This window comes from Brachionichthys hirsutus, chromosome 21, assembly GCF_040956055.1.
Source record: "Brachionichthys hirsutus isolate HB-005 chromosome 21, CSIRO-AGI_Bhir_v1, whole genome shotgun sequence".
Taxonomy (NCBI): Eukaryota; Metazoa; Chordata; class Actinopteri; order Lophiiformes; family Brachionichthyidae; genus Brachionichthys; species Brachionichthys hirsutus.
Window position 1 is genome coordinate 8,571,872 of NC_090917.1, and position 27,433 is coordinate 8,599,304.

The following is a 27,433-nucleotide window of genomic DNA, read 5'->3' on the forward strand; positions in this document are numbered from 1 at the left end:
GTCCTTCGCTCTGCTTTTTCTCCCTCTTGGCTATTTGTCTGTTTCTTCCCACAAGGAGAAACCACATTCTTGCTCTGCGCTTTTTCTTTTTTCTTTCCCCCCCGCCCACCTTCTCAACTTTTCTTTTCTCGCTTCCTGCCTCTTTCATACTCCCTGAATCAGATGTAAATAATTTTTCGCCAGCGCCACTGCTCGTTGCTTGGAGATGGAGAGCGGTAATGTTACAGTTTTATACTCTCTGCTGTTGCTCGAAATGCTTCGGTTTGTCACCTGAAGCCCGAGTTTTGTTTTACGAGATAAAGTGGATTTGAGCAGAGTAACCAAATGACTGTGACTATGGATGCTTTCCCGAGAGGTCTTTTGAACTCGTTCTATTATAGGTGTGTGCGTGTGCGTGTGTGTGCGTGTGTGTGTGTGTGTGTGTGTGTGTGTGTCCCAACCCTCAAAGTGAAGCGCTCTTCCTTTGATCCCTCAGAGTTCCTCCACTCATCAATTTATTCATCACTCTTGAGGTTTCTTTACTTCTACTGCTCCGTCTGTTTACGCCTTTCTTTCTGCATCATCATTTTATTTATACTGTTAACCATTTATCATTCCTCTGTGTTGAAGTTTGATATTTGATTCACAATCTTTTGTCATAGGTCTACAATACATGCATGTTATTTAGCACATGTATACTGGAGAGGGAGATTGAATCTGATTTCCAGTATGGATCAGGTTCCCTGTAGAAATGAGCTGTCTTACTAATGTTACTGACTTTTAACATTGTGTGTTTTGTGTGTGCAGGCATTTAAAGCAGTGGTAGGGAAAAGCCTGCTATCTCCAGTCACAGCAGTGGAATTCTTGTTGGACCGACAGCTGGACTTCCTGTCTGACCATTCAGCCTACCAACCATATCAGGTAATACTAACACACTTCAGCAGTAAGGAAATACAGGGATACTCTGCTCCTGAAAATGTAAGTGTGTGTGCGTGCATGTGTGCATTTGTACAGGTTCCTAATTGTGGGGCAAAAAGGTATCTGGCAGCCAAAGATCGAGCAAGTTATCCCACTTAAAAAGAGGACATATGCAATTTTAATCATTGTTGCACTTCAACAATGAGAGATGGAATGTGAAAAAAAGAATCCAGGAATTCACAATGTATGATTTTTTTTAAACTATTTATTTGTATTAATGGTGCCGAAAATAAATATTTGGTCAACAGCAAAAGTTCGACAGAGGTCAAACATTTCCTGTAGTTCTTGACTCGGTTTGGACTCCAGCTGATGTTCTGACCCACTTTTCCATGCAGGACTTCTCTACAGCTGTGATTTATTGAAACATGTATTCAATAAATTGCATAATCGTAGGCTCATAGCATAATTGCCCATCATCAATAGGCATTGCCCAATACTTTGGCAATTATGCTGTTAGGCTGACGATAGATTTCTTCAACACTCAAATTTACACTTACAGCCAAGTTAGTCAACTGGTAACTTTTATTGCATGTTTTGGGGCTGTGGAGGGATGGCTGGGATGCCAGAGGGAACCCAGCATAACTCCGCACAGAAAAATACAGGTCAGCTGGATTTGATTTAGAGAAAAATAATAGATAAATGTATATGTTTTTGATGATCAGAATCAGAATCAGTCGTGCTACATGTAACAGTAGAGACTAAGTTATAAAAACATAAGTACAGACACATCACAAAAACAGCAGCATCAGGGGTGGATACACAGATGTGTATTAGCAGCAGTCAATCGAATATAGTCATGCAGTTACTTGTTGTAAAATGTTCATGAGTCCGAGACAGAATTAAGTGACACCTTTAAAAAAAAAAAAAAAAACTAGCTAAAGTAAATTTGTTGCTAGTCTAGTGTGAATTTCATTCTTGATGTTCACGTGAGATATTACTTTAGCCGGGGGTGCGAGAACATATTTAAGGTTTTCTAGGGTTGCATAGAAAATGTTTGAAACACCCGATATAAAGATAAGACACATTTTGATGTATAAGCCTGCAGTGTTTTTTATTCAATTATAAGCAAGTGATTTATAGTTGGCAAACGTTTCAAAATAAGTAACGCACTAACCATTTACTGTGTTGGGACACTGCTCGCCCACGTTACACACACTCCCCCACGTCAGCAGTGACCGCTAGCATTTGAAGCAAAGAATACGCACACACACACTTACATTAATGGTGTGGAGCTTCAACCCTTAATCGCTGACCCCAAAATCCTGTTTTTGTTGTATTCCTACTGTCCTGGTGAACATAATATTACTAATATTACTGAGAGACGGAGAAAGAGGGAGAAGGAGGCTGGCCCACTAAACAGGGACTTCATTGTACGTTTGTACATTTGATGCCAAACAGATTGTAGCTCTCTCCCTCCCTCCTCTTCCTTCCCGCGGTCTTCCTGTCCAACTGGAAAAACAGAGAGGGGCGTGGCCCCAGCGTCAATGCGCTGAATGTGTGAGAGTGAAAGTTGTGCTGTTTTTACCCTTCTGTGGGATTCAAAGGTCTGCAAAAGAATGAGCTGCTCTGTGCAGTCCTGGGTGATTTAAGAAGGGGTGTGCGTGTGTGTGTGTGTGTGTGCGTGTGTGTGTGTGTGTGTGTGTGTGTGTGTGTGTGTGAGCCGAGACAGTCGCAGTGTGTTGAGGCTGAGAGACTGAAGGTTGGTGCTGACTGAGAACTTGGTCAAACTCCACACAGAGCTCAGTAACAGAACAGTGTTTTGTTTGTTAGTCGTGGTGTAAGTGCGCCCCATTCATGGAGACGGCAGCCCGTGCATGGGGGGGCCTGTGGTTTGATTTTAGGTGTGGCCCTTTGCTATCTACAACTCGCACGCAAAGGTCTGTGGCTGTTCTATTAATTCAAGAACGTAATTCATTGAACGGAGATCATTCACACTGTAGCAACACAAATGGAACGCAGTCACTCGTCTACAGTTGACCAGAAAGGTTGTGACAGTACGAGTTTAAATATTGATATTGATGTTGATCCAGCTCAATAATGGAAAAATTCACACAACACAATTGTAAAACAGTTTGATCCACAGGATAATGCTCACCCATCAAGAGTGGATTTGACTCCACTGTCTGTAATACATTGAGGATAATAGCACTATTTCATGGGTATAGCCCCCCCCCCCCCCCAAACATTCTGCTTTTTCCACTCACTCTTACCCTCTCGCTCTTGAAATTTTTACTTTCTGAGATGGGATACCCAAATCTTGTGATGAAGGGGGTGACATGTGGCTGAAAATGGAAAATGGAATCCACAGATACCATAGAGAGACGGAGATCTGTGTGTGTGTGTGTGTGTTCATCATTAACATCTCCAGGGATCAGCATGCATACCTGGAAGGCAGGCTATTTGTTTCTTTATCTAACCAGTCTACGTTCCCACATAAAGACAAACGTGTGTAATAATTGTTTTGCTTCTGATTAACTGTTACACAAGATGTTCTTGTGAAACACTTTGGCTTGTCCGCCGCACCCCTTCTGTTGTTTTTGCAGTTGGCTTTGAACAACTAGCCATGCATTGTATAGTCAGAGGAAAAGCGTGAAGACAATCACAAATCTGATTCACATTATATATTTTAATTAGGAGATATAGAGTGTTTTTATTTACTTTGTAAAGCACAGAATAAATCTTGTTTACTACCTAAAAGGCTCTGCCTTTATGCTCAGCTTTTGAAAAGAGAATGTTTTTTTTTTTTACTTTCGATGTCCTGGATGACCCTGACATTCAAACACATCATCATTACATATATTTTTGCAATGGAATCAGTATCGCAGGAATGTGCCGTCACACTTACATTTAGAATAATGTGATAAATATAAAGGGTTTAGTAATCAGTGGCAGCTTTGCACATCCTTTTGCTTACCTGTTGCCACTGGTCACATGATTCCTCATACACTATGTCTTCTCTCGGCTAATTAAAATAAGGCAATGGGTGGTCATGGTAACTGTGTTGCCTTGGTAACTCAGTCTTTGTGTGTAGCGTATGCAAGAAATACTAGAGGGAGACTGAAATGTGGAGAGTCAGTCACTCTGGCAGGCACATTAGGTTGGAAGACGGTGACAGAAATAGCACAATATGAGCAGGTTAAAAAGAGCAAAGAGTTATTAAAAAGTAAAGAAACAGAAACCTGTGGAGGACAAAAAAGTGAACGTTAAACACGGTGACTCAAACATAGGTTGCAGTCTCGCATCGTGTACTTATCTCTATCTTAGCTCTATCTCTGTTGCTCTTTGAGCCCCCACTGTGCTGGTGTAGAGTCTGATGTCTGGGTACGAAGGGAGACTCTCTGCTCTGCTCTCTGCAGACAGCAGCCTGCTGTTGAAGCAGCTCCTCTGTGACGTGATGATGGCATCATCACTGATTCGCTCCATAAACTACAGAGGCACGCAACTAAAAACCATGACAACAAAACAAAAACAACAAGCAGAGAGCAGAAAACACAAACACTGAAATCTGTTCGTGTTGTCGCCCACATGCATCCCAAATGGCTGATGTTTCCCGGAAGCAGAGGAATCGCTCAGGGACTGTTTCCAGACTACGGATTGGGATGTGATAGTGGGCTCGCATGAGGGGGGGGCAGAACAGTGTTTAACACACTATGTGAACTTCCGTGTGGACACGGTGGTCCTTGTCAGGACAGTCAGGTGTTAACTCTAACAATAAACCCTGGGTGACCAAGCAGGTCAAGGCTGTCCTGAGCAGGAACCTGGAGGAGATGAGAGAGGCACAATGGGGACTTGGGAATCTGCCTAAAGGAGGCCTATGGCAGGAAGCTGGAGAACCAGCATGGACAGAACCAGGTGTGGGAGGTCTGGAATGACGTGAAGCCCATCACCAGGTGCAGTAGGAGGAGCCCTGCAGTGGAGAAGAGCCCATTTCAACAGGACTATCTGCTCTATCATCACCTGGAGTTAGTGCTACACCTGGTACACCCCCCCCCCCCCCCCCTGTGTCTGCGTGGGTTCTCTCCAGGTTGTCTGGCTTCCTCCCACCATCCAAACCATGCAAATTAGTGACATTGACTGTCCGTAGGTCTGAGTGTGTGTGAATGATTGTCTATGTATGGCCCTGCGATGAACTGGCGGCTTGTCCAGGGTGTACCCCGCCTCTCGCGACTGCTGGGATCGGCTCCGGCGCAGCCCGGGAACGGACAAAGCGGTTCAGAAGATGAATGAATTCAGGAAGCTTCAATGACATTCTTTCCACAACAAGGCCTGCATTTATTCAGGCCTGATGTTCTGTGTAAATACAGTCCGTTTGGTTCCACCTCTGTGACTGCACTGGAGGAACTGACTGACTGGACCATGCGGCGTGTATAAAACCTCAGAAAGCAGCTAGTAGCAGTTAGCTAATGCAAAGGACATCTGCAGGGACTGCTTAACATTGGGGAACTAGCGGGCGAGATCAGCTGATAAGTGTTTCTGTCATGTTGATAATTCTTCCCAAAGATCTGCTTCACTTTTATGTTGGACATCGCTCTTTACACAAAACAGCCGTTACACATCAGCATGTCATGCCGCTCTCGCTTGTGGAATCCCAGCATGCTGTTGAGAACCAAACACGCAGCGTTCCGAACAATGAATGTCCCGGGACTTCATCATGGGGCTGCTGTGCAGCATCAAAAGGGCTTCTGTCGATGGGAGGGGCCGACCTTTTATTGGAGTTAATCAACCGAGAAGTTAAACTTGTGCTTTCTCCTTCATGGTTGTGGTTTCCATTTCGTGTTTGATGTGTTGTGACTTGTTTTCTGCTTGTCATTGTGTTTGGCATTTCACAATAGTTATCCTGTTTCCACCAGTTTTCTTCCCTTTCCAAAGGTTGCAGAGTAATTCTCCTCAACTGATGACTAATGAATGTTTTATTAAGTTATCATTGGATGAACTGCATGCTTTGGTTTTATTCTAGTATAAGAACAACATGTGAGAATCTAAAGTTTCTGCTGACCTCCGTCGGATGCCATTCCGTGCTATTTTTAGTGTTGGCTTAATTTAGAGTGGAACAAGGCTCTGGAAGTAGAGCACTGCTGCAGCAGGAGGAGAGGGGGAAGGTGACCTCATCGCTTTGTTAGACTTCTGCAGACGTTCAGCTGCTTCCACACCTGAGTTGATATGTTTCATGTCTGCCCGGTGTCTTTGAAGGCAGATATTAGATTTGGATTTTTGGCTTCATTACACTGAGATTTTTAAAGATTTCTATTAAGCACAGGTTCCTTTATGTTGTATTCTGGAACAGCCCCTACTTTGTTTTAGACTACAGGCTGACTTGAGGGTAAAACCTCCCGCTATGATCATTTGTGCATCAATTTTGATGGTCTGTGAATAATTTCAGCCCAGGCAGTGTGCTGTTTAGTTTCCTTCTGATTAGAAGCATTGTTTGCTGCATTGTTTTGCTTCAGACGGGACGCTTCACCTTAAAGACTCCTCATTGTAACCTCAGTTGAACTGTGCACACTCACACACTTGGAGCTGAAGCAGTCTTAACAAGATGTTGACAGATGTGTGCGTTTTATCTCGTCTATAGCCGCTTTATAAGCTTTGCGGGTCGAAGCGGGGTACACCTCGGACTTGTCACCAGCGCATCACAGACAGATAACCACACACACACACTTGAGGGCAATCAGGAGCGTGATAAATGGTAAATGGACTGCACTTATAAAGCGTTTTCTACACCTTCGCCGTGCCTAAAGCGCTTTACAAAGCCTAACATTCACCCATTCACCCACACATTCATACTGCAGTGGCCCAGTGGGAGCAATCTGCGGTTCAGTGTCTTCCCCAAGGACAGACACTTCGACATGCGGACAGTCAGAGCCGGGATTCAAACCGCTGACCTATCGGTCACCCGCTCTACCAACTGAGCCACATGTCAGTGTTCGAGTGTGACACAGTTTATAGCAGTTTGGTAAAGTATAACTTGTTTGCTGCCTTGCTTTTAAGAAAGAATAAGACAAATGTTATTTCATATTTACTTGACTGATTGCGTCCAGATGCTGCTGCTGAGAGGGGGTGGGACAGGTGAGGGGGGGTGGGACAGGTGAGGAGACCGGCGCTGTGGCTCAACGCCTCGGTACACTCACCGATTTGAACATGTGGATGAGTGTTTTGTCATGTTTAGTGCATCCTTCCTTGTAAAATATATGTTTTGCCCAGCTGACTCATTATTCGGGCCTAAATAAAGCCACACTTTAGCGCTGTTAGCTGTGCTCTACGGCAGAGTCCAGTTTGAAAAACGTTTCTGACCTGTAAGGCACAAACTTCAGATGCCGCCACCACAGGAACTGAAACTTAACGCGAGTGAAATGTATCCAGAAACCGGACAACTGAAATAAAAACGTCGTAATGATCCCGACGGAATCGTATGTTTAGAAGCTGTTCTGATTCTGAACTGGTGGCCCAACCTTTGTAAAGAGTTTGAAGTAACAACAAAATAATAGCGCATGATGTGAAATAATAGATATTCTAATGTCCAACAGTCAATATCAAATTATATAACCCTATGATAAACATACAATTTAAATTTTACTAAATTCTAAAAACAAATTCAGAATTATACGTTGGAACAAAAACAAAGAAATTCCAATTTCACAATGTAAATTTCCATGCAGCTATCTTACAAACAAACATAGTATAGCGGATTGTGTGTGAATCGAGCGGAGGAGCAGAACCGAAGGTGACCCGGCTGAGACGCTCGGCCACTGCTGACCTCATTTCTACCGTGTACACTTTTATTGTTTCTGCTTGAGAGGCGAGAATGTCGAGACCTCATTTCTCTGTCTGCCTTTTATAAGGACAGCTTTCTCTGTTTGTGCATCACCTGCAGGATGAGGTGGACAGTCAGAATCCAGTGTTAAGAGACAACCATCAGCTCTACGAGGAGGTGAAGGGCTGGCTCAAAGACCAGAAGGTGCAAGAAATCTTTATGCAAGGTAATCTATTGGTTGTTTTTATTTGTATCATTGTTTCAATGTGTGAAGCGTGACCATTATAAACGGTTGTCATGTTATTGTGACTGCATGGTGCATACGCAGTGTGCTCGGTCTTCTCAACGTGTAACTGTTGTGCCTTCTAATACCACGAACCTGTCGGCACGTTCTCTGCCCCGCAGGCAGGCAATGCTCTGAAAGGTTTCCCTTTGCTTCCAGGTCCCTATTCCCTGAATGGCTACCGTGTGCGTGTGTACAGACAGGACTCCGCTACCCAGTGGTTCACTGGTATCATCACGCATCACGACCTCTTCAGTCGAAACATGGTCGTTATGAATGACCAGGTACACCCCAGACATGTTGTCCTGTTAAAGCAACAGCGATGCCAGCCGCTGTTTTAATGTTGCCGAGCTCGCACACCTGTCCCAGATGTGTCGATCTGTTTTGTGTTCAGGTGCTAGAGCCTCAGAATGTGGATCCATCTATGATCCAGATGACCTTTCTGGATGATGTAGTCCACTCCCTGCTGAAAGGAGAGAACATTGGCATAACTTCAAGACGAAGGTCGCGATCCAGTCAGAACAACAACACTGCTCATGTGAGAACAGCAGCACAGTGGTGCAGATTATAATCAATACGTCTACCCTCGTAATCAGTTTGGTGTGTTCTACTGTCCTGTGAAGGCCGCTGTTTGACCTCAGCATAGTCTTGGTTAAGTTTACCCAAACATTCCAAAATGGCAAAATCCATCCTGCCTTGGACGTTTTGTTTTTCTAAGTGGGGTCACTAAATATCACCCGAGTCCTTTCTCACAACTGAGTGAGCCAAGCCTGCTCTCTCGTCTTTCTGTTTTTAACTCGACCTTAAAAACTCGTGTGTTTCATGTGACAATGATGTCAGACACTTTGTTTTGTTAAAATGCTTGCGGTACGTTGGGGAACCAGTCTGCTGACCGATCAGGTCTTTCTGGGCCCACAGTCAAAAGCTCTCCTTGTGCAACATTTTCCTGATAGCGATTTCATTTAGTTACTTTTCTCTTGATACTTTTTCTCTCCTCTTGTTGACACATTAAAGATGGCAGGAGGGAGATCCAGCGGGACCACTGGCATCAATCAGGTACCCCCGCCCCCCCTCCGCCATCGTCATGATTGATGCTTGAGCGAAAACATAACTAATAGGAATCTGAACATTTCCAACTGTTGAGTCTGTTCGGCTCTACTTGATTAGCCCTTTTTACACGATTGATAATGCAATACCATTGTTGTGCTCTTTATTTGAGTTAGCTGCCGGCTACCGCTACCTGCTGCTATTAAATCTCCATGCTGAGAGTCACGCTAAGATGTCCTCTTGAAAACGTCGCACCCTCATCCTGTCCTGGGGCTTAGCAATAATTTATTTTATCAGACAGTATGCTGTCACTAACTGTCTCGCTGTCTCAGAGGTGGAACAAAAAAGTACTTCACCGTTCAGCTTCATAACTTTAAGCAGAATGATGACGCAGCAGTTCTCCCGTGAAGAGGATTTGTAAAAGGCGTTCGTGATAAAGGTGCAGACGTTGGTCTCATTGGTCATTGACATGAAGTTTTCATGTTATAGTAATATTGCAGTCATGAAGGAAAACCTAAATTTAGAGCGCTAGTGATCCAGAAATATATTATCTTTTTATCAACTATAGCGTCTTTTAGTCCTAAAAACACAGGAAGACTCATTTTTAAGCATCAGCTAACAATTATATTTTCTGCATGTCATCTCTGTTGTTTCAGTAATTGAACAGATGAATGGAATAATGAAAAATGATGCTGTTGTAATCTACTTATTAAACTGTTTTATTACAAAACAGGTCAACAGTTTGATTTCAAGCACTTGCCATGTTTTCAGTGTTTTCATAACTATTGACATTTTCTTTGGCTTGTACACAATATTTTCACTTTGATTGTTCTCAACATCTTTGGGGAAAGAATAGAGCTTCATTATACTAGTCACCATAAAGAGCATAGAGAAAAGACTAAGTTATTGCTTAGACTAACTTTGCCCTTCCCAAAATCAATCCTGTTTGCACTGCCATCTAGTGTTCATGCCACTGCTACACACTGTGCTGCAGTCTGCAGCCAACGAGACAAAAGTGAATCAGCCCAGAGCAATGTTTTGAGCTTCGTGTGGAGTTGCTCTATAGCCATAAATACTACTAAATTCCTCCAGAGTATGGCTCAACACAGGAGAGACAACTCCTCAGGACAGGACTCAGCAGTCCACCTGAAGGACATAGGACACTCCTTTGAGGACAGTAATGTCCAGGTTTTATCCAGGGAAGACAGATGGTTTGAGAGAGGCGCTAAAGAAGCTTTTTTTTTGTCAAACTTGATAAATAATCTCTGAACAGACGGTCAACAGTATTGACCTCTGTCCCCATAATCCCATCAACCTGCCATACCTGGGTGCAGCTCAACATAACAGCTCACATGAGAGTGGGGGGCAGCGACCCTTCACCTTATAAAAGCTAATGAATCCTACTAAGTCTAATTTTCTTGGTGGTTTCGGTCCTTCGTTTGTTTTCTGCTCCAACAGGGAGTGCAAGTTTCGGGACTCTCTACCAGTCATTTAGAACTGAACAAGTCCAGTTACTCTTCGTGGTTATGGCTGTGTATTGAATCTGGTGATGTATTATATATTTTGAGTGCAATTTAAGTCAAATAAAACTCCAATATCAATGAAATATTCCTAAAAAGAGATTTTATGGTAGGCCTGTCACATTGATCGAGTGAATTGAATTAGCTACATGTATAGATTAATAGTGTTTTTAAGCATGACCTAACAAAAGACTTTATCTATTCTTACAGAGTCATTACACACGAGCCCAAGCTAACAGCCCCCGCCCCACTATGACTTTATCAGGTCCCAACCCAAAAGGTTCCCAGGGTTCGGTGACCTCCCAGCAGCAGAACCATTCACAGCAAAGCCAGCACCCAGCAAGTCAATCTCACAACTCTCCAAACGGCAGCGGACGGGGGGAACAACGCAGTGCTCGCTCATCCAAAAGGAAGGGATCTGATAGCAGTGTTCCAGAAGAAGAAAAAGACAGGAAGGAGGAGACGACAGGAAGAGGTGACCACGACGGCCAGTCAACACCCAAACCCATTTGCCCTGTCATTTTTGGTGATTTGAGCTTGTCTTTCTATGATGGTGCAGGGGTGGGTTGTAACTGTTTTACACAGAGGATGCACAGAGGATTCCTTTTTTAAAATACTTTTTATAGATAGATACTTTATTACTTTATCCTGAAGGAAATTCTGCGTAACCTATTGCTCTAATAATAATACATATTAAATTAATATTTATTTCTATAGCGCCAGATCATAACAGAAAGGTATCGCAAGACAATTTACAGGCGTAGCAGCAAAAGACCTGCAGGGAAAGATAGAACCCAACTTGTCTCACAAGAGATAGCACTTTGGAAACGAAGGCAAGGAAAATTGTCCTTTTATTAGGCAGAAACCTTGAACAGAACCCAAGACTCAGAGTGGGCGGCCATCGGAGAGAGAGAGATGTAGAAAGACAGGGAGACAATGACAGACAAGGACAGGTAGGAGGAGACTGTAGTCGAACAACTCAGTTTTTTACCCAACAAAATGGAGTTTAAAATGCCTCAAGTCGAACAGATTTTCTGAGTTCACGCGAACGAAGGCGGAGTCTACCCGAGTAGGTTCAGTTTGTGTCGACCTGCCAGAGGGGAGAGACTGTGCAGACTTTATGCTTCGTGTGCGTGTTTTTTGGGATTTATTCTTTTGAGCTCTTCGCCATGGATCCAAAGAAAGGCAGCAGTAATACTACCGGTATTTACGGTACTAATTTTCTTGGGAAAACTGAGCTAAACAGAGAGAAGGAACAAAACAGAAGGACATTCACCCAGTCATTTCATGGAGGGAATAACCGTCCCCTTCTGTCCCGCCGCCTCCCTCCCCACACTTTTTCTGCATCTGCTGGTCCTCTTGTCTTTCTGGTTCTCCTGTGGTTTGTGGTTCGTGGTTCATTTCTTTCATGGCTTAAATTACAGCTACACACTCGTACTGTTTCAGAGCTTTGCTTTTCGACTTCAGAGATATGCTTTGGCTGAGTACAGACAGTAACTTGTAGCGAGTACAACAAGCAGAATAATGACGACAATTGTGTTCTTGTAACTAACATTTACCTCAAAATTAGGGTTGTTTCATTTTTCTCGTAAAAGTAAGGGTAATAAAATCTGTGATTGCATTTTTCAATTCACGCTTTCTTTTCTAATTTTCCCAGATACCAAGTCAAAGGCCAAGCAAGTGGTGAACAAACGCAAGAAGGGCGAGGAGGATGAGAAGAAAGTGAGTCTAAAGAGGCTGAAGACTGACATGACCTCTGACCTATCAGAGAGCAGTGACTCAGAAAACCCACACAAGAGAACTGCCCACTCTTCATGCTCCTCTTCTTCATCATCATCTTCATCATCATCCTCATCCTCCTCTTCCTCCTCCTCTTCTTCCTCCTCCTCCTCCTCAGAGCCTAGTTCTGAGAATGAACTAAAGACTCGTAGCAGTGATCTGAAACCAAGCAATGTCTCCAAAAAGGAAGAAGATGAAAAGGCTCTGATACAGGGCAACAAGGCGAACGATTCCTCGTGTCTCATTGGTCGTCTGTCCCCATGGGTGGAGATTCAAGCAGCTGTGGATAGCAAGAGTGTTGTGGTTAAGGAAACTGGGAAAATGATAACGAAGGAGGAGGAGGAGTTGGTTGCCGTAACGCAGATCACCCAATCTCCACGACAACAAATGCTTCTGAGCTCTGACGGCGTCCAGGGCAGCATTATGGAGAGCAGCAAGAACACTGTTAAAGGTACAGTCCACGGCACATGGGAATAGTCATGCACCTTAAGCTGCGAGCCTCCACAGAGTTTCATTGTGTTAGCATAAAGACAATAAAGGAATCTCGAATACACACGATGATTGCCAGTTAATTTTAGTAACCCCGTCGCGTATTTCTTTCAGTGACATGCCAATCCCAAGCAGCGTTGATGTCCCACCTCCATGGCGGGGGTGTGATTGACATCACAGATGATGCCCAGGCAACAGTGCACCAGGAGAGCTCCGAGGCCGTGTCGGCGTTGCTTGCCTCCCAGAAAGCAGAGTCCACGTCCCTGTCCCCTTACCTCCCCCTGAACCCCTCTCCTGTCTCCTCACCTCCTGTGCCTCCATCTCCCTCTCCATCAGAAGGATCACGCAGAACTGAAATTGAATCCCCCATGCAGGCACAGGGACTGTTAGGAGGTGGTATGGCAGCAACCAGGAGCTTAAGCAACAAGATAGAGTTTGCTCCCTCTGAGGTCATCAGGTAAGAACTGAATCTTCTAATATGTTCAAGAGTATTTCTTTAAAACTCATTCAGTGCCAGCCGTTTTCGCTCATTGTGCCCTACTTTGACTATGCAAACAACAAACCTACCGAATGAAACTACCAGATCATTCGGGAGCAATTTCAATTTGTAAATTCACTAAATGAGTATTTTATATATATTATATATTTTTTTTACAGGCCTGTCACGTCAATGGCTGACAATACAGTCCTGGTGGAGAAGGAGAAGACTGTATTTTCTCATCAATTTCATCATCCTGTGCAGCAACAGCAACACTACACATCTATCCATCCCTGCATAAAGAGCCCGTCTCAGCCTGAGGAGACGAGAAAATACCCACAGCAGCAACCACCCCCCCACAAGATGAACCCCAGCCCACTCCGGCTCGACTGCCTCAAACAGAAACTTCAGTATCCCAATAACTCTCAATGCCAGCCGTACCCCATCACAAACTCAGCTAACATCGTCAAAACGAAACCCCACACGGGCCAGTTGGACAAACCCAAACCCAACACCTCCCCAGAGGTCTCTAAACATAAAATACCAAGGTACTCTGACGCCTCCCCTCCTCTGACAGGGCGCTTGATCGCCAAAGCTGAAGTGGCAGAACCTCCGCGCTCTAGTTTCAAGCCGGTGCCAGACCGGGCGGAGACGGGGGGAGTCGGTACGAGCTGCAGCAGCAGCACCAGGAGCCCGCTGATCATCGACAAGAACGAGACCTTCACTGTTTACAGAGACCCGGCGCTGGTCCGCTCAGATTCAGAAAACACTGCTTCTGCCGCCATCGCCTCAAATCACGTGGCAGCCTATCTCCATCCCCACCTGCACACCCTCCACTCGCCCTCCCCTCATTCCCCCTGCCTCAACCCGGCGCCCCACCTCCTAGCCCCTCCCCACAGCTCAGCCCTACCTCACCCTCACCTCTTACCTGGGGTGCTCCCATCCATGCCTCCTCCCGCAGCGTCTCTTCTCGGGGGCCACCCTCGGCTCGACGCTCCTGGTGGCTTGGGCCACCTTGCCCTGCCTCACCCAGCATCTGCGCATCAGCAGCAGTTCCTGCAGGTCTGACTCCAAATTACATTCACACTGTTTAAACCGATGTGTGTGGGTGACATCTTAAATTCTTAATGTATTACATGCTATAGCTAGCTTGAAGTTACACATCCTTTGTATTGCTACCAGAAATAGAAATGACTGAATCTGCTGCTTTGCTTTCAGGGTCAGGGCCCCCCTCCACCGCCTCTTCTAGCACAGACTCACGGTGGGGCAGCAGGTCTTGGTCTTTACCCCATCCTCTGGCAGTACCCAAATGGGACATCAACCTCATACCCCCCAGGGCTCAGCATGTCTCCCACGGCTAAGTGGGTTCATTCTGAAAGTCCTGTGAGTGTGAATTCGGAGCCCTCGCTCAGGAGGGTAAGCCTTTACGGGGGGGGGGCAGTATTTCTGCAGTTCTGTATTCACATTCATTTGTTTGGTGATTCGTTACCTGATTGAATTGATAGGCTCTTAGTTTTCTGGCAACAAGGAGAGGGAGGGTAGATATAAAAATATAGCGACTAGTCGAATACGGCATGTTGTTTGCTGAAAATTGTCGATATAGTTAACTTTTATTTTACTCAGAACTCCATTTATTATCTTATTACTTGCTTCTTACAGTATTTTACGAGTCTGTAGGATAATAGTGTGGAAAGGCATGGATGTAAATGCCGCTGGAGGCCTGCTGCACAACTCTTGTTTTCTATTCTATGCGTCTATTGATTTCGTATGTGGTTTGATATGTATTGATGCTGAACGTTGCAGAACACAGCCAGTCCGTGGCTGCACCAGACCGCTGGTAGCACTGGTGACAGTCTGGGCTTGCTGAGCCATGATCCTGTGCGGCCTGCCAGTGCCGACCCCCACCGCCCCCCTGTTAAGGTCAACGCACACGCAAGCTCTTCCCTTTCAAAAGCCAGCATGGACATTCGTAAAGAGTGAGTATAAAGATCAGAAATATTTCATTCTTCTTCAGATGGACTCTGACCAAGAATGAGTAATCTACTACTTAAAACTTTGATTACTTTTCTTTTTAAAACATTTTTTAATGGTTTTGTCCACTAGAGATTCACAATGTTGGTTAATTACGCAGTCTTAACTATTAGCGGAATGCACAGGATTACAGTGGAAGCAGCTCCGAGTCCTCTCATCGGTCATGCTTATTGAGTCTGCTTCACAGTCAGTAATAATATGGCCTACTTTTTTATTTTATCTGACCTTATTTTGACTGACTTTCATCCAATCTAATAACCGACTTTCTTTCAGCGATTCATTTATTGACAGTTCATAAGTTTTAGATTATTGCAGTTGATTATGTAATTAATTATATGATGATTATGGGATGTTTCAAAAACCTGAGGTCATTTCTGACATTTATAGCACCAAATGCTTTTCAGGCAATAAAACCGTCAGCCAACCACTTGAAGAGCAAAAAGACATCTTGATTTAGCAGCGATGTCAGATGGTTGTAATAGAAGATGACCGTGGGAGAGCTGATTTGCTAAATGTCGGACTTGTCTCTGTGCAGAGATTTGGATAAGAAAGGCTTTGCGGAGCCAATAAGGACATTGACATTGGCTCAGCTGAAGCAGGATCAGGCAGATAGGAGTCGAACACCCACAGGGAAAGATGCCAGCCTACACCGCCTCTACGTAGACCCCCACAGCAAGGCTCGCCTGACAAGTCCACAGGTACACCCCTCTACTGCTACCATTGCTATTAGCATTATTGCTATTGTTGTTAGTGTCTCTGTCTGGGTCTCGGTCGGCCTCGAGGAAATTCTGGCAAAGCGTCCGGTGCCTCCGGAGGGGAAAGCGGTGCGCCGCCAACCTTGTTTACGGTGAAGGCGGCGAGCTGCTGTCCCTGCCTGGAGATATCAATCCCGTCACCATGTCGTCCATGGAGGAAGCAGAGGTGGACTCGTCCATCACCCGAGGTCACTGAGGTGGTTGTCAAGCGTCTCGGTGGCAGGGCACCGGGGGTGGATGAGATTCGCCCTGAGCATCTTAAGTCTGGGACGGATGGACTATGGTTTTCGCTAGTTGCAGTATTCAGTATTATCGTGTTCCACTATGTGAAAAGATGTTTTCTTTCTCTCAACATGAAAGCAGCAGGTAAATGAATTCAAATGTAGTAGCATCACTTCAAATGTGTGCTTTAGTTTATTTGTGATTCTAACTGGATAATAGGACTGGTGCCACTATCGTTCTCATGTCCATCATTACGTTATTAGACACATATGTTGGTCTACGTTGAAATAAAAAGTATTTATTTATAATTCGGAATTCTGCTCTTAATCTCTCTGAAAACTAAAAATCAAGTTAAGTATAACAACTTTTTGTTCCAGGATGCCATCCAGGCAGCAGGCCGAGCCAGTAAATACAAAGAGGAGAATCGGCAAATCCTGAAAGAGAGCATTGAGGTCGCGCCCTTCACTGCGAAGATCCAGCGCACCGGCGACCCCGGGATGGACCGGGAAAGAGAAAGATGTAGAGATTCAGCCTTCCCTGCCCGGATACCAAATATCGCCTCCCTGAGTCCCAACGCTGTCCATGCCCATCTCCATGTCATCCAGCCAGAGAAGAGCAACTACTTCACCACGCTATCTAACAGCGTCGTGAATGAGCCGCCAAGACTGTACCGCTCAAACGAGCTAAATTCTTACTATGAGAAAGTATCAGCTGGCGTTCCAGGGGTTGTGGCCAGTGTCGGGGCCACTGTGCCAAACCAGGGGCCTCTGTCCATGGGCAGCTACAGCTGCAAAGCCTCCCTCTCTAAGCCCCCTCCCCTTATTAAGCACCAGCCGGAAGGAGGAGAGGGCTTAGCAGGGAAAATCACAGAGCAGCTCTGCCAGCAGGTGACCCTGATTCAGCAGCAGCATCAGCACCACACGGTTATAGACAGGGTAGGGTGTCGCAGCCCTGCCAACTCTCCCCCCATCTTTACACCTTCACCTTTCTCCTCCGCCCAGAGCCACCACCTTCACCATCACCATCAGAATCATCAGAATCATCTCAGGGCAATGCCATCGCTCCACCGAGCCCCCGTCTTCCACCCACCCACTCAGCATGCACTGGAACGCAAAGAGGACCGGGAACGAGACAAAGAGAGGGCCAGCTACGGCGGACGCCTGTCTCCACCAACCCTCACGCCCATCCAGCCAGTTAGCTTAGTATCAGCTGGAAACAAAACATTAGCAGAGCAGCAGAAGCCCCCCACGCTGCTGCCAGAACTCAGGGACATCAAAGGTCATGGAAACGCTGCCGTCGTCACCTCTGTGGCCTCGGCCGTCGGCGTGGACACCATGAATTCATCTAAAGACGGGTGGAGAGGTGGGGAGATGATTAAAGGAAGAGCAGCCTCGTTCTCCGGAGAGAATGGAGCGTCAAAGGAAAAGCCCCACGCTGCTATGGCGTCAGTCATCGTGCGTCCAGTGATGTCTAATAAGTACGACGGTGATATTGGTGGTAACAAATGCGGTGCTGCGATCCATAAGGAGTTCCCCCTGGGGAGGTTCTACTCCTCCAAGCTTCAGGGTGAAGGTCCTCGACGAGGGGAAAGTGAATCTGGAGTTGGCAGGATTATTCAACACATTTCAAATCTAGATCAAATGTCTGTTCAGTATAAAACGAATTATGTGTGTGGCAGTAAGGCAACAGCGAGAGGCAGCGCCGTCGCCTCTTTGTGCAGGACTGCAGTTTCAGCTGCATCAGCCTTTGGCAGAGAGATGGACAGTTGTGCACCCGTCCCCGAGCTGGGCGAGACCTCGGTGCTTAGAAGCAGCACTGCTGGCTGGGTGCTCAGCCACTCAGGACCAGATCACCAGGAGGGGCTTGGATCACCCACATCATCTCCAGGAAGGTCTCGCCCTCCATCCAGTCCAGCAGGGATGCCTCAGCCAAGCCCAAGCCTCACCCCAACGCTTACTTCTGTCTCCGCCCCCAGTCAGCCTTACTCCTCCTCCTTCGTCCATCTGAAGAAGCACAAAGCCGCCTTAGCTGCAGCCCAGTCCAGAAGCAACTTCTCTTCTGTTCCCATGCCCATCACGGCTAGAAATTCATCTCCAACTATTGATGCGATTGATAAAACCATGCCTCACTACTCTCCCCCGCCACCGACCACGAGCCAATCCTCATCCTCCTCCGTTGACAGCAGCGGCAGCAGCTTGGCCAACGGGAGCACAACGCCAGACAAGTCCAGTCATCTGTCCAACGGCCATACTTCTGGGTTGGTCTCAGCAAACATCAGGCAACCTAACAACTATCACAAGCTGAAGAAAGCCTGGCTAACTCGCCACTCGGAGGAGGACAGGAACACGGCTGCTACCGAGAGCGCCACCAGCACGAAACCAGAGAAAGCGCCCGGCACCTCTGCCAGCACAAACAATGCCACAGCCATGTCAGACATGATCAAACCCTGTACCGTCAATCTCAGCGCCTCCACCTCCAGCGAAGTGGAACTGAACAAAGACAATGGGGGCAAAGCTGAGAGAGAGCGACAGCTGGAGAAGCTGGGAGGAGCAGCAGTAGAGGTGGAAGAGAGAAAGCCAGCTTCTTCATCGAGGCGAGGGAGCAAACGGCCTTATGAGTCGGCTTCAGAGAGCGGCGGAGACGAGTCTGACGCCAGTGAGAGCAAAACGGAGGGCAGAGCCAAGCGGCAGCCTAAACCGACCTACAAGAAGAAACAAAACGATATGGCCAAGAAGAAAGGAGACAACGACAAGGAGGAAGACGATGCTAAGCCAAATGGCATCTTCAGATCAGCCAGAGAGAAGACTAAACTCAAGCTGACCAGCAGCAGTAAGTCGTATCGTCTATCGTATCGTATCATTTTAGTGTCTGCTACAATAGATAGACTCTATTGTAGCAGACACTAAAAGGATTAGTCGGGCAAACTTCAACATTTTGGTTACGAGCTATGTCAATTTAATATGGCCTAGTAATGTAATGTAATCCCTTCCCTCAGACGGTATCCCCCGATCCATTTTGAAGGACTGGAGGAAGGTGAAGAAGCTAAAGCAGACTGGGGAGTCCTTCCTGCAGGATGACTCGTGTTCTGAAATAGGTCAAAACCTGCAGAAGTGTCGGGAGTGTCGGGTGATCCGCACCAAGAAGGGCGAGGAGCCCGGGCATTCCCCGGTCTTCTGTCGCTTCTACTACTTCAGACGGTAAATTTAACATTTACATTTGTAACTTTTTATTATTACTAGCCCTGCCTTCTGTCCATCCTACGTTTTACTGTTTAAATAGTAGTTGTTGTAACCAGAATGCTCTTTAAAGAGTTCTGAGAGTTATTTTTCCTGCTTAAATAAAGGCTAAGTACAATTTAAAAAGTGAACTGCATGTCACAGCAGAATTAAACGGAGAGAGGACAGATGAGAGGAAGGAAGGAGATTATTTATGACGGGTTTGTGCAGACCATTCGGCCTCGGTCGGTTTTCCTCTCAGACATTTGCTGTAAATGCACATTTAATACTCGCATTTGAGTCTGGATTCTGCCAAAGAGGATTTTGTGCTCTACAATCTCTCAATCCTACACTGCCCCCCCCTCCCCCCTTTTTCTTTTTTCATCTTTAATTCGTGCTTTCTAAATCGCCCTATTTCCCTGTCCTCGTTGACTGATTTCATGTTCACCTGAGCTGACGGACATTTCTAAGGACAGCGGAGGCAATAGTGATTCATATAAAGTGAGAGATAGCAAATATAGAAAACTATTTTAATATTGAGTATGCTTGGGTATTGTAATGGGATTGGGTTTTAAATTGTGTCCAATACAATTGCTTTATCTAATCTGACTGCGCTGCAGGGGATTCCTGCGATGTAAGTGTCATTTAAACATGTAACGTGGCGTGTAGTGAGCAGAAGACACTTGCAGTTGTGTTCCTCGTTAACGTGTTTCTCATCTGGGTGACTGTAGATATGAAACGGATTTATTGTTCTTTACGCGCTGCTTTTATCCTCACCGGGACGAATGGTGACCAGCCTGTTGTATCCTGTCTAGGCTTTCCTACAGTAAAAACGGAGTCATCCGGATGGATGGCTTCTCCACTCCGGATCAGTTTGATGACGAAGCGCTGGCCCTTTGGGACCCCGGTGTGATGCGGGAGAGCCACCTTGACCAAACAACAGCCAAGTATATCCTCAGCTTCATAGGAGACAAGTTCTGCCAGATGGTTGTGACTGAGAATGCTGCAGCCAGTTGGGTCAAGAACGATGGTACATACGTCTTTGAAACGTGCTGATATTTAAATTCAACAGTACCGCGTTTTTTACATTTACCTAATTTTGTGTTGCAGCCAAGCTGGCATGGAAGCGAGCCGTGAGGGGTGTCAGGGAGATGTGCGACGCCTGCGAGGCCACACTGTTCAACATCCACTGGGTGTGTCAAAAGTGTGGCTTTGTTGTCTGCTTGGACTGCTACAGAGCCAAGGAGAGGAGGAGCTCCAAAGGTGCGTGTCCTCGGGCCGGCACTAGCATCGCCCACGTAGCCTCACGCCCCAGCGAGTGAACGAGGAGGAGCCCCCACATTAAGACGGCAGCAAACGTCTGAAGTGCATTTAATATGTCAACATCGCTAAAGATGAGATTTGCAGGAAGTTGCTTTGTTACAGCAGCAACTTGCATACACGCACTCGGGCATCCCTAAAAGAAAGAATAAAGAAAGTAAAAACATTCAATTGCATTTAATATAAAGTGTAAATTAAATTGTGAGATAAAATCAAGACTTGGAGGCAGGTGGAGAATGTCAGGAGTAACGTATGAGTAATATGAGTAATGGATAAACCAGCTAAAAGAACAACGCGTGCAAAAAGCAGAAGGTTTAGCTGTTTTATTGTGAGCATTTAAACATGCTTTGTGTTTATGCTCATGTCCTCTGTCAGCCTTTTAATCAACATCCAATGAAAGTTTAGCTTAAAGAAACATTGATCTGTATTGTTCTTCCTTCACAATTCGATCGGGACTCATTTATAATAAACATAAGTTCCAATCAGCACAGCTCTGTGCAGATCTGACATGAAACTGTCTGGAAAATGAATATGATAGCGACTTTTTAAATTATTTTTTCATCTTTATACTTTGTTGATAGAGTGGCTACAACTATGATTTATTTATATTTAAAAAACTGTAATGAAATGATGAATTAATGATACAGTGTTCCTGTGTGCACACTTAAATGACTCGTCTGTCCTTCCCCGATCAGATAAAGAACTGTATGGATGGCTGAAGTGTGTGAAGGGCCAACCTCATGATCACAAGCACCTGATGCCGACACAGATCATACCTGGCACAGGTACTGCAAGCTTTCCCAGTGTGGACCATGTATGCCGCCTGCTTTCCTATTATCTCTTGACACCACGTACATCCATCCATCCTTCCATCTTCTTACGATTATCCAGGGCCTGGTTTCTTGTGAAGCACATCCTAGTGTTTGAATCGTGCTACACAAATAAGGGCGCTCTACTGTGCCGTTATTGTGCTAATAAATGATCGATTCTGCTTCCTGCTGTGTCAGTGCTGACAGAGTTGGTGTCTTCCATGCACTCTCTGAGAGAAAACCACAACATCAAGCCCCTCTGTCCCTGCACCAGCAAACAGAACCTCCTCCTCAAGCTGCCAGCCACCAATGGAGTCTCTCAGGTATGAATACAGTTGGTTATTATGGAGCTATAGACGAACAATAAGGCTACATAAAGTTGCAGTTGAAATGATAGCGACGGCGAAGTGTAAACTATTGTCGACGTTAAACCGATGCCTTTCACTGGCAGGTTCTGCAGAACGTCCTGAACCACAGTAACAAGCTGGCTCTGGTGAAAGCTGAGCTGGGCTCTCATCAGAGCTCCGACCAACCAGGAAGCAAGACGGAGGCGAATGGCGAGGGGGGCGGAGGAAGCAGTCCTGGCAGCGATGCGGGAAGCGCCCCCGTCACCCCGCCAGTGTCCCAGTCGCCTCTAAACTTCCTGGCTGACCTGGCAGACCAGAAATCCAGGGAGGAAAAGAAAGGTGATGAGAGATTTTGAGTATGATGTACAGCTATTATCGCTTCTACATTGTCTCCTTAATTCCGTTTTGTATATTTCATCCCCCTTTTTCTTTCTCCCCACAGAAAACAAGGAGGCCGTGATTCTTGGAAAATCTCTGAAGGAAGACAAGGAGGGAGAAAGATTGGAGGTCCTGCAGCAGTGCAAGGCCACCTTGCTGGGGGGCAACAATCCAGAGCAAGGCTCCACACTCAGGGATCTGCTCACGACCACAGCAGGGAAGCTGAAGCTGGGCTCCACTGATGCAGGAATCGCCTTTGCACCAGTGTACTCTACTGCTTCACAGGTAGGCGCACATACTGGAACATGTACCGACTAGATAGTCATCATATTTTAATCACTTTTGGTTCTCACAGAAAATCACAACAGTCACCACCCTGGGAAATGCAGAGTTGAATAAATCAAGTTTAAAATATTGAAGTCTTGTCCCCCCCCCCCCCTCCTTTCCTTCATATGTTTCCAAAGGCTGGAAAAGGTGGACGGACTATGCCCAATATACTTGACGACATCATTGCTTCGGTAGTTGAGAATAAAATTCCTGCCGGCCGCCAAAACATCGCCGCCAAGATGGCAATCAAGCAAGAGCCTTTAACGCCGAGCAAGAACAGCCCCGCCCCCGCGGTGGCTGAGGATGTCAAAGCAGACAGGAGGAAGTCGGTAGCTGCTGCTGCAAAAGTGTCCGAAGAGGCAACTAATCAGTATCCGGACGTTTCCCACTGCTGGTTGAACAACAAACAGTTACTGTGGCTGAAAGATCACCGCAACCAGAACAACTGGAAGCCGTTCAGAGAGTGCTGGAGACAGGGAAAGGTACCTGTGGTGGGGGGGGTGCTGATGATTTCATCATCGTCACATGATCATTGTTAATGCAGAACATTTGTGTCACGACTGGATCCCTAGATGAATGTCTTCCTGTTTGTTCAGCCTGTCTTGGTGTCAGGAATACACAGGCGGCTGAATGCCAGCCTCTGGAAAGCAGATTCCTTCAACCAAGAATTTGCCGACCATCAAGGAGATCTGCTCAACTGTAAAGACCAGGTTGTGACCAACTCTGGTATCAAGGAGTTCTGGGACGGATTTGAGGACATCACCAGTGAGTTAAGCTGCCCTTGATAGAAAACGGTGACAAACGTATACGGAACTAAGCCTTCTCTACCCGTTCAGAGCGACCGAAGTCCAAGGATGGGGAGCCCATGGTCTACCGGTTGAAAGACTGGCCGTCTGGAGAGGAGTTTATGGCCCTCATGCCCTCGAGGTACACGCACCGTCTCCTTTTCACCTTTTCTCCAGGTTGTAGATTCTAAACATTTACATCCGAAAATATGTAAATGCAAAAAATGCTCTTGAGGATTCAAATTCTTTTCCTGATCATGCATGTTTTTTGCAGATATGACGACTTGATGAAGAACCTGCCCCTGCCAGAGTACTCTGATCCAGAGGGTAACCTCAACCTGGCCTCTCATTTGCCGTCTTTCTTTGTCAGGCCGGATCTCGGGCCAAGACTATGCTGCGCCTATGGTAGGAAGGAATTACACGACGGACAGCGATGCTTTAGTTCTCACCTCACAGCCTCCGATTTTAAATCAGTGGCTAGCGAGTCGTTACCGTCGCCAGTCACAAACCTGACTGATGCAAAGCCAGTAGGCGAGTCGGCTTGAAACGACTCGCCTACTTCGTTGATCTGCTTTTAAATAGCTTCTCCATTGTAAACAAGCCAGTAATAAAAGGCTACGTGAAACGTTTCAGGCGTGATTAGTCAATGCAGGGTGCGCGGAATGTCCTGAACGGCCCAAAGCAGTGGCCGGCACACTCAAACAGCTACAGTTTCCAGTGTTCGCTGCAGATTGAAGCCCAGAGCGCTCTTGTTCTTCTAAATCTCTTGTTTGCCCCCCCCCCCCCCCGTAGGTGTAGCTGCATCTCTGGACCAGGACTTCGGCACTGCCAATCTCCACGTTGAAGTGTCAGACGTGGTTTCTGTTTTGGTCTACGTGGGTGTTGCCAAAGGCAACGGAGTTCTGTCCAAAACCGGTGAGGCTAACTGGAATCAGTTTATTTATTTACCGGAACGAAACGTCGCCTGAGACAAGTATGTAGGTATGAGCAAATAGTGAACTACAATAATAAGCAAAAACAATATATATATATTAGAGTAATGAAAGTAAAGTGTAATAAGAATAAAAGACAAATAAAATAAACTGGAATCAGTTTAAATGGTCAAATCCAGACTCTTAGAAAAGTGTTAACGGTCGGAGCAAGGAGAAGGTTGGCTTCCCGCTCAGTTCATGCAGCTCGCTTCAAGGGAATTCTGTACGGAGCGCCTCGATACGACTGGGGCTCATTAGAAAGCAGCTTTTCTTTAGTAAATAAGTATTTGAAATGGGTGCAGCCCTCATAGATCTCAGTGTTCAACTTCAACCGCATTAGAAACATGAATACGCTTTAATTCCCCGCCGGATGCCTAAATATTTCATATCGTTCTAAATGGAATGCTTATTATTATCCTGAGGAATATGAGTGAGTGTTTATGTGTGTGTGTTCAGGAGTGCTGAAGCGATTGGAGGAGGAGGATTTGGATGAGGGCGTTCGGAGGAGGCTCAAGGATTCCAGCGAGACCCCCGGGGCGCTGTGGCACATCTACCACATCAGAGACATGGACGAGATCCAGGATTTCCTGCAGAAGGTCAGCACGCTAATAGAGATGCTGCAGCAGGTGAAACAGGAAGTGTGCTAAATCTCACCGCCATCTGCCTCAGCTTCTTCAGGAGCAGCGATTGGACGTGTCGCTCGACCAGGACCCGGTCAAAGAGCAGAGCGTGTACCTGAGCAGGAAACAGCGCCAGCGGCTGCTTGATGAGCACGGAGTTCAGGGCTGGACTGTTGTTCAGTTCCTGGGGGACTCTGTACTCGTACCAGCGGGGGCCATGCACCAGGTATACATGGCACACACACACACACACACACACACCAACGAGGATGCACCTCTGGAGAATCACTTCATACGATACCAGAGTCACTATTTAATATATTGTTAGCTACTGCAATACTGGAAGTGATATATTGCAATTTTCCAATTAATTTTAGGGAAACCGCCAGTGGTGTTTCCTTTAACAGGGAAACGGGCTCTGGGTCTCAGTGGCGTTCCCTGTAACAGGGAAACGGGCTCTGGGTCTCAGTGGCGTTCCCTGTAAACAGGGAAACGGGCTCTGGGTCTCAGTGGTGTTTCCTGTAAACAGGGAAACGGGCTCTGGGTCTCAGTGGTGTTTCCTGTAACAGGGAAACGGGCTCTGGGTCTCAGTGGTGTTTCCTGTAACAGGGAAACGGGCTCTGGGTCTCAGTGGTGTTTCCTGTAACAGGGAAACGGGCTCTGGGTCTCAGTGGTGTTTCCTGTAAACAGGGAAACGGGCTCTGGGTCTCAGTGGTGTTTCCTGTAAACAGGGAAACGGGCTCTGGGTCTCAGTGGTGTTTCCTGTAAACAGGGAAACGGGCTCTGGGTCTCAGTGGTGTTTCCTGTAAACAGGGAAACGGGCTCTGGGTCTCAGTGGTGTTTCCTGTAAACAGGGAAACGGGCTCTGGGTCTCAGTGGTGTTTCCTGTAAACAGGGAAACGGGCTCTGGGTCTCAGTGGTGTTTCCTGTAAACAGGGAAACGGGCTCTGGGTCTCAGTGGTGTTTCCTGTAAACAGGGAAACGGGCTCTGGGTCTCAGTGGTGTTTCCTGTAAACAGGGAAACGGGCTCTGGGTCTCAGTGGTGTTTCCTGTAAACAGGGAAACGGGCTCTGGGTCTCAGTGGTGTTTCCTGTAAACAGGGAAACGGGCTCTGGGTCTCAGTGGTGTTTCCTGTAACAGGGAAACGGGCTCTGGGTCTCAGTGGTGTTTCCTGTAACAGGGAAACGGGCTCTGGGTCTCCTGTACTGGGTTTCCTGTATTCTGAGCGGTCCAGTACGCTCACATCGCCTTTCCTTCCTGTGTCTCAGGTGCAGAACCTCCACAGCTGTGTGCAGGTCATCAACGACTTCGTGTCTCCAGAGCACATCGCCAACTCCTTCCAGCTGACCCAGGAGCTGCGGCCCGGCAGCGAGGAAGTCACCTACGAGGATAAACTGCAGGTGATGAACCACCGTGAACAAATTCACACTGTTAATGCAGAAAATGGGGGTTGTTTGAGTGCATTATCCTCGTTAGTAGGGGGGGGGGGGGGGGGTAAATGATTGTTCCGGCGTGGAGGTGGAGCTCCGGGAAGGGGTCGAGCAGCTCCAGGTGGCTCGTCGCGCCATAATGGAGGATTCCTGTCTGAAGATAAATGTTTGAAATCAAGCATCTGATGCAAAACTCAGAACTTTACAGTGTTGCATGATTTAAAAACCAGCGCTGCAGTATCCGGTGTTTCCTGTTGCTCCTCCGGGGCAGCGTGTCGTCAGTCACGTTATACCTGCGGTTGTCCTCGCACCAAAGTCTCCAGCCTGCCTCTTAACGTGTGACATACTCGATTGAAAAGCATTAGTGGAATAAAACCTCTCTCCTCAGGTGAAGAACATCCTGTACCACTGCGTGAAAGAGGTGGTGAATGCACTGAAGACGTCCGTCCCTGTGGAGGACAAGGATGAGAACTCATGATACGCCCTCAGTCGTCACACCTTTAGGAGACGGACACGACTCCCATCAACAACTTAAACAGCTGTCGCTTGGCTGTAGCTGGTGGTGATGTCAGAGCTTGTTGGGGGGGGGGGGGGTCATGAGCCACACCCACCTCCATCAGCTCCCCTGAACCGTCAGCGCCAAGGAGACGCGCTGGGGGGGGGGGGGGGGGGGGCAAGTCCCGTAAACTGGGTGCAACCAAACTCTCTGGGGTGGCTCGAGGTCCATTCTGTTCAGGCTCCGTTTCCATAGCGATGCAGCCATGGTTTGCAGACCCAGGAGATTGAATCCGCAGCAGCTTCTCGGATTACAGATGTTGCTGATCGTCACCAGCAACAAGATCCAGCTGCCATCGCTGTTTAAAAAAATAAAAAGAGTTGGCTGGAGAAACTCACGAGAGAAATGTGGGATCTGTCAGAA

General features: G+C 46.6%; 1 protein-coding gene across 1 annotated transcript; it reads left to right on the plus strand.

Annotated features, from left to right (window-relative positions):
- The first annotated feature begins 708 nt into the window (after positions 1-708).
- jmjd1cb (jumonji domain containing 1Cb) lies at positions 709-27,070 on the plus strand. Its single transcript, XM_068754913.1, has 30 exons — positions 709-717; positions 787-900; positions 7,829-7,934; positions 8,151-8,275; positions 8,386-8,529; positions 9,006-9,047; positions 10,769-11,033; positions 12,216-12,788; positions 12,941-13,283; positions 13,484-14,366; positions 14,523-14,720; positions 15,108-15,280; positions 15,871-16,033; positions 16,690-19,141; positions 19,308-19,509; positions 20,343-20,557; positions 20,638-20,790; positions 21,543-21,632; positions 21,855-21,979; positions 22,108-22,342; positions 22,446-22,666; positions 22,846-23,190; positions 23,305-23,473; positions 23,545-23,635; positions 23,768-23,898; positions 24,286-24,408; positions 24,921-25,060; positions 25,134-25,310; positions 26,353-26,484; positions 26,903-27,070. Exons 1-30 carry the CDS (start codon positions 709-711, stop codon positions 26,990-26,992), a joined length of 8,229 nt encoding a protein of 2,742 aa, XP_068611014.1. The 3' UTR covers positions 26,993-27,070.
- The last annotated feature ends 363 nt before the right edge of the window (positions 27,071-27,433 follow it).